This window comes from Chrysochloris asiatica, unplaced genomic scaffold, assembly GCF_000296735.1.
Source record: "Chrysochloris asiatica unplaced genomic scaffold, ChrAsi1.0 scaffold00012, whole genome shotgun sequence".
Taxonomy (NCBI): Eukaryota; Metazoa; Chordata; class Mammalia; order Afrosoricida; family Chrysochloridae; genus Chrysochloris; species Chrysochloris asiatica.
Genome location: NW_006408530.1, coordinates 32348587 through 32355899, shown reverse-complemented (window position 1 = coordinate 32355899; position 7313 = coordinate 32348587). Strand labels below are relative to the sequence as shown.

Genomic DNA, 7313 nt, shown 5'->3' with positions numbered 1-7313 from the left:
TTGATTGTTCCTGTAGCACTTTCCTGACTTCCTCCTTATTTTTCTCAACTGCATTGTATAGTGTTTTGATACCTTTTATAATCATTTTTAGGAATTCCTTCTCAGGCATTTCCAAAGCACTTCCAGTATGGAGTGTAGGTCTACTTCCAGCTCATTTGCTTCAGTCACTTTATCTCGTTTCTCGACAAGTGCAGATATGGTCATCTGCTTCTGTTTTTTGGGCATCTTCAGGGGTTTTCTGTGGACTTAATACTTAGATGGGTATGTATTTTGGTATTTTTTATGCTTTCTGAATGCCTCCAGGTAGATGTGATCAGGAAATGGGCTTCCCTTTTCACTCTTCTTCCTAAGAAGTTTCAGGATACCACTGTAGATAGTTTTAACGTAATTTAGGATTTAATTTTTGGCCTATTTCCTCTTGTCTGCTTGTCCCGCTACACAGTCCTCATTCAGGCCTTTTTTCTAGTTGGAAACAGTTCAGGGTCGGCTGTTGTCATTTGGTTTTAATTGGAAACTGTCTCTTTAAATTTCGAGGAGGTATGTGCACATGCATAGTAGAACTCTCTGAGGGTGGAGCTGGAGTTACGCAGACAGCAAGGGACCAATGAACAGATACCAAAAGAAAAGAATGTCCAAACCTTTATCTCAGCGGTTCTGCCAGGCGTCTGTGGCCGCTCCAATCCTTCCCCACGTGATCTCACCCAAGATGGCGGCTCCTGGAACAGTGGAGCGTCCCGGACTAGAAAGCAATAGATTTCTTGCTTCTGCCACAAATTCCCCCAGCTGTGAGCCTTCCAACCTTCTAAATATTCCATTATATGTGGTTCAGAGTTCTGGGATCAGCCCCTGAGCCTGCTTGGTCAGGTATTCTGTGTTGTTGTTGGCGGAGCTCCTTTACTGCACTTCCACCCGATCCGCCATCTTGTTTGTTCTCTTGAAATTTTCAATTCTTGGAGCCCTTTTTAGCTTCTCTAAAACGTTTCAGTATCTCTTCTGACATCCATTTTGGTCTTTTCTCTCTTTCTTGTCTATTAGTGACCTTTAGCTTTCTTCATGTATGGTGTTCTAGTATATACAAGAGGACTTCTGGTATATACATGTTCTAGCATATACAAGAGGACTTCAAAAAAAATTGTGAAAAAATTACATTAGCTTTTAATTTTTATATTTTTGTGAAGTTTCTTTTTAGCCTCCTTCTAATTTGCAGCACATACAGCTACATATGTAGAACTGTCCTCTGCTAAGTCTATGTACTCTGGTAGATGTACCTCCCTTATGGCACCCTGTGTTCCACCTATATATTCACTTGTCACTTATTGCTTATTATTGGTATAGCAGAATCATGGATGTAATACACGATTTACCCTGGTTACCCTTTACTCTCACATACTGCCTACCCAGTGTATTCCTTTGCCTTGGTCTTTTTATATGCTGACCTCCCCCTATTGCATATTGCGTTTCCTGTCATCCAAGATGATTTCTGTATCTACCTTTTAGTTAGCGGGTGTTCCCTGCCACAATTGCTACTGTAGTGATTGCCTAAAGAAGGAGATGTTCTGTTTTGGGGGTTGGGGTATTTTTTCGAGAGATGGTATTTTCAAAGGTTTCAGCTTTGAAAATAGCATTTCAGAGCTGTGTCTAATTCTGAATCAGAGGTAACTATGAAGTAGACTAACTCATGAGGTTTCATTTTAATATTGCCCATTTGCAAGAAATAGAAATCCTAAAGACATCGTCTAAGTTTTTAATTTAATTTTTATTTTTAGAGTTAACACATGAGTTTCTACAAATATTGGAGAAAACGCCTAGTAGGTTGAAGAAGATTCGAAACTGGAGGGTAAGAGAATTGGCAAGGTTTAGCAGAATATCAGTTTGTCACTATTCTAACAATTATATTCCTAATTTGAAAATTTATAGTTAAATATTTTCTTAGTGTTCTTTAATAATTAATTGGGACTTCAAAAATTTATGGAAAAATTCCATTATGTTTTCGTTCCATTTTTTCCATGAGCTTTTTGAAGCCTCATATAACACTCATAAGTTATATACACATAATTTATTCAACTTAATACATTAACTTTGTCATACTTTGCTAAGTATGTAATGTATTTTTAATTCTCACACAGTTATGATGGAATGGAGAAACTAAGGCATAGAAGTTAAACTACTTTTTCATATACTGAAGTAAGATTTAACCTGAATCGTATTCTAAAACTGGTGCTTTCAACTTGTTGTAACCTCCATTTATGTCCCTAGGGAGCTCAGTGGCTGCATATAATAAGCACTGGACTGCAAACCACAAGGTCCGTGGTTCGAGCCCACCACAGCCGCTCCACAGGGAAAAGATTAGGCTTTCTGCTTCCACAAAGATTAAAAACCTTGGAAACCCTATACAGGGTCACTATGAGTCAGAACTGACTCGATGACACTTAACAACAACTGTCTCTTTTATAAGATAATAATTAGTTACTGCAACATAAAACCTTGATCTCAAGGACTTTTTATTTCCACATATTTAATAGAGTGTTTTATAAGCAATGAAGTTTGTATTAAATTCCATTGCTCTGTCATTACTTCTTTTGTGTTTTATTTGAATAGGCTAATCAGGCCGCTACCGCTAAGAAGCCAAAAGTAGATGGGCAAGTATCAGAGACACCACTTATTGGCTCATCGTTGGTCCAGAATTCCATTTTAGTAGATAGTGTCACTGGTGTGCCTACAAACCCAAGCTTTCAGAAACCATCTACATCAGCATTCCCTGCACCAGTACCTATAAATTCAGGAAATATTTCTGTTCAAGACAGCCATACATCTGATAATTTGTCAATGCTAGCAACAGGAATGCCAAGTACCTCATACAATTTGTCGTCCCACCAAGGATGGCATCAAGATCAAGAGCCAGCAAGGACAGAGCAGATATATTCACAAAAACAGGAGACGTCTTTGTCTAGTAGCCAGTACAACATCAACTTCCAGCAGGGACCTTCTATATCACTGCATTCAGGATTACATCACAGACCCGAAAAAGTTTCTGATCATTCTTCTATTAAACAAGAATATGTTCATAAAGCAGGGAGCAGTAAACACCATGGGCCAATTTCTGCTACTCCTGGAATAATTCCTCAGAAAATGTCTTTAGATAAATATAGAGAAAAACGTAAGCTAGAAACTCTTGATCTGGATGTCAGGGATCATTATATAGCTGCCCAGGTAGAACAGCAACACAAACATATGCTGCCACAGACAGCAAGCAGCAGTTCTGTAACTTCTCCCATTAGAATGAAAATTCCCATCACAAACCCTGAGAAACACTTGACAGATAAAAAAGAAAAGAGTGGCTCACTGAAAGTACGGATCCCAATACCACCCACTGATAAAAGCACCAGTAAAGACGAACTTAAAATGAAGATAAAAGTTTCATCCTCAGAAAGACACAGCTCTTCTGATGAAGGCAGTGGGAAGAGTAAGCATTCAAGCCCTCATATTAGCAGAGACTATAAGGACAAGCACAAAGAACATCCGTCCAACCGCCACTACACCAGCAGTCATAAGCATTCCCACTCACATGGTGGCAGCAGCAGTGCTGGCAGTAAGCACAGTGCTGACGGAATACCACCCACTGTTCTAAGGAGTCCTGTTGGCCTGAGCAGTGATGGCATTTCCTCTAGTTCCAGTTCTTCGAGGAAGAAGCTGCATGTCAATGACGCATCTCACAACCACCACTCCAAAATGAGCAAAAGTTCCAAAAGTTCAGGTAGTTCATCTAGTTCTTCCTCCTCTGTTAAGCAGTATATATCCTCTCACAACTCTGTTTTTAACCATCCCTTACCCCCTCCTCCCCCTGTCACATACCAGGTGGGCTACGGACATCTCAGCACCCTCGTGAAACTGGACAAGAAGCCAGTGGAGACCAACGGTCCTGATGCTCAACACGAGTACAGTACAAACAGCCAGCATATGGACTACAAAGATACATTCGACATGCTGGACTCGCTGTTAAGTGCCCAAGGAATGAACATGTAAATTTGCTTAGGTCAATTTTTCCTTTACTTTTTTTAATTTAAAAATGGTTAGAATGGAAAACTTTCTCCTGATCTAGCAGTGGTAACAGCTGTGGTTGCTGCCACTGCTTCAATTATTTGTAAGTGCTGCTTTATTCTTCATTCAGAAAAGAAGAGATGATAGTAAACAAGTCTTTATCTCCACATATGATAGTGTTATAGATACTGTAAAAGCATGGAAGGCACAAAACTCAGTATTTCTACAATTGCAGCTAAGAACATTAGGATGAATGGCTGGCTGCTTCTAGGAATAGAAGATGCCTCAAGCATTTGTTATTATTTATAATTTGAATTCTGTAGCTATTTTTTGTTGTTGCTTGGCTTTTGAATGAGTGTAAATTGTTTCATTTTGTGTATTTATACTTGTATGTATGATTTGCATGATAAAGGGATAAAACAGTATACTGACAACTGTTTACAAGAAAGTGGAGAAAAATGTACATACATTTTTGTATGTTTAGATATTACCATAAATACTCAGGATTGGAGCTGCTTGTAAGTATAACAATATACAGAATAACTTTATTTTGTCTTGTGTCGGAGTCCATCACTAATCTAATAAGAGGTGGCACTTTTTTCATGTTAACCTTAAACTCTAGGCCTTACTGGAAACCACTGAAAGGGGACTTCTTCATTAAAGAATGGGTTTGCAGCATCATGGATGGTCATTTACACTGTGAGGCACTGAACTTTTGCCTTCAGAGATTCTGACCAAATTGGCTGCTCAAATAGCCCCTAGTTTTCTGAAGGCTTGAAGAGGAGAAAATAACGTTTACATACTCTTGATGTGAAGTGCATTTAAATGTTTGTTGGCTTGTTGCAGCGCTATAAACAAAGCTGTTAATAATGGTTCTGTAGACTATTGTGATTTGGAAACTAAATTCATGAAAACTTACACAGTGAAGAATTAGTAAGTTTTTTTTCTTAAACAAAGAACTGTAATAACACTACGTGTTTTAACAGGGATTGCTTTTCCTTTAGCATTCTTCAGAAAGACACCGTGCTCTTCGACATACTCCTTCCCTGAAGTGTGTTTGTGTGTGATGCCATATTTCTTTTTTTAGGTGAATGCAGTCTTCCTTATAACAGTGGAATTGAACCTATTGCTCTTACTATTCCTTTATAATCTGACAATAAATGCAAAGATCACTGACTGGGCTTTGTCCCTATAGTTATAATTTAGGATTGTTGTCAGGAAGCTCTCAGCCTCCAAGTTAACCACTAATGCTTCTACATCTCAATATATTCCTCTTGAAGGAGATCAAATTTGCACAGTTATCTGACTTTTTGAACAAATAATAGACTTTAACTTGTCTAAGGTTTCTGTTAAATACCAGTACTGCAGCTCGGGTTTACAGCTAATCTTAAATTTACTCTATGGTAGATCTTTGAGCTGTTTAGTGTCTTTGAGCTGGGTTGAATTCAAATTCTGTTGAACTGAAAATTGTCTTAATTTTTTCTCTATGTATATGAATTTTGTTACAAAGCCACTGATGTGCACAATTGTAATTTTACTCAACTGTGTTGCAGTTGTAAATATTAGAGTTTAACCCTATGTTTTACTTTTATTTAGCAGTTATAATTTACCAGTAGTTATGTAACTTTTAAAGAGATATTTGTTAATACTTTCATCAATGTTATTTCAATTTCGGAGCATAGGAGCCTATTTCTAGGGACTTTGCCTAGCTAGGATGTCCTCACATTTGTTCTTGTCTTGCCTAACTGTAGTAATCTGTCATTACATGGAACTTTGTTGCTTTGTATGGCATAATATTGTATCCATAAACCTGGTAATTTTGATACAGTTATACTTTTACAATGGTACCTAATCCAAGGACTAGTGTAGAATTAAGCTGAGTTCAGGATGAGGGAGGGAAGGGTTTTGTTCTTGGTAATTTAGATGTGTGAAACTTCTAAGGAGCTATCATGTGAAATGACATAGGGTGGTTGTTCTACTGTACAATTGGGGGTAATAATACCAGAATTTTAATAAGATTTTGTAAAGCTATCCAGAAAAGTAGTAAACTTATTTTCAGAATGACATAGAAAAACAATGTGAATATTTAAGGTCTGTGACTATACTTAAACTTCACAAATAATTTGCAGAATTGTTTTGAGATGTGGGAATAAAGGTAATTTCGTTCAATCTTTATTGGTGCTAATGATGGACAGTTTAAAAAGGTAGCTAGTGTATATTGTTATGGGTCAGTACTTACTACTAGTACTTCCAAAACTTAATCTGAAATGCTATGTATTCACTTTTCACTCTGTATATGTAATTCTTAACAATGACTTTATTTATTAAAGGGCAGCCAGTGGTAATTTTTACAGGATTGTGTGAGCTATTTAAACTCATTAACCTCTAAACAGGGTATGAAGCTTTCAAAACTACAAAGGCGATAAATATGGAAATTCTTTTAAGGTTCATTTCCATTACATGAAAACTCTTTAAAATTCATATTGCCATGAATTTGCTTTTTGACAGTCTCATTTGCATAAAATAGTTCCTCCGCCTGGTCCCAATAGGCTCAACCAAAGAAAAGACTTCAGTGAGTGGACATTATTACTGAGTCTTCTTGTAAGTAGCCATAAATAAACCAAAATAGTGTCATCAAATTTAGGTGTGAAATTCCACATGTGCAAAGTACTGTTAAGGTGATACACTTTGGTGAGATTTTCAAAAATATTTGAAATATTAAAAAGCATTATCTTCAAACATCCTATAAGAGAGTGATTCATTATTAAGTTGCGTTTTCACTAGATCATGGATTTGTTACCTTGATGCAGAAGCACATTGCAGAGAAAGGCTTGCAGTCTACCTCACTATTCTCCAGTTCTGACATGTACCGCCATGTAGATGCCTTTGCACCTTTTATATAGGAAGTTTTCTAGAACCAGATGAAAAATGGTGTATGTTCTCTGAAACATTCCCAGAGGCCTGACTTTATAAAACCTTGTGGTATCCATCACGGTCAGACCTTGCAAACATTTCTAGTTTCTTTTTCTGGTTTAGCTTGAGAGCTATTTCTTACTGCAAGTGTTTAAATATTGAAAAGTCATGATTATCCTTAGGTTTAGCTTTGAAAGCAGTTGACATGTTCATCTTGATCTTTGTCTGTATATACACCTTCATTCTTGTTAAATGTCTTATATTCAGAGTTATTTTTTTAAAAATTCCTACCATAGTGTCTGGTTTCATTTGGAATGTCATAAAGGACTCTCCACATTACTTTCTCCCAACAGGTTATCTTC

General features: G+C 37.1%; 1 protein-coding gene across 2 annotated transcripts in view; it reads left to right on the top strand.

The window, feature by feature from the left end:
• The window catches only part of CCNT2 (cyclin T2), a 48461-nt gene extending 41453 nt beyond the window's left edge, over positions 1 to 7008 (top strand). Inside the window, exons 8-10 of one of the 2 annotated variants that reach the window (XM_006834585.1) lie at positions 1767 to 1837; positions 2599 to 3754; positions 3856 to 6386. In XM_006834585.1, the coding sequence (XP_006834648.1) occupies positions 1767 to 1837; positions 2599 to 3754; positions 3856 to 3923 (1295 nt within the window). In that variant the 3' untranslated portion in view covers positions 3924 to 6386. Of the gene's footprint in view, positions 1 to 1766; positions 1838 to 2598 lie in introns of both variants that reach the window. The other variant, XM_006834584.1, reaches the window with a different exon arrangement.
• The last annotated feature ends 305 nt before the right edge of the window (positions 7009 to 7313 follow it).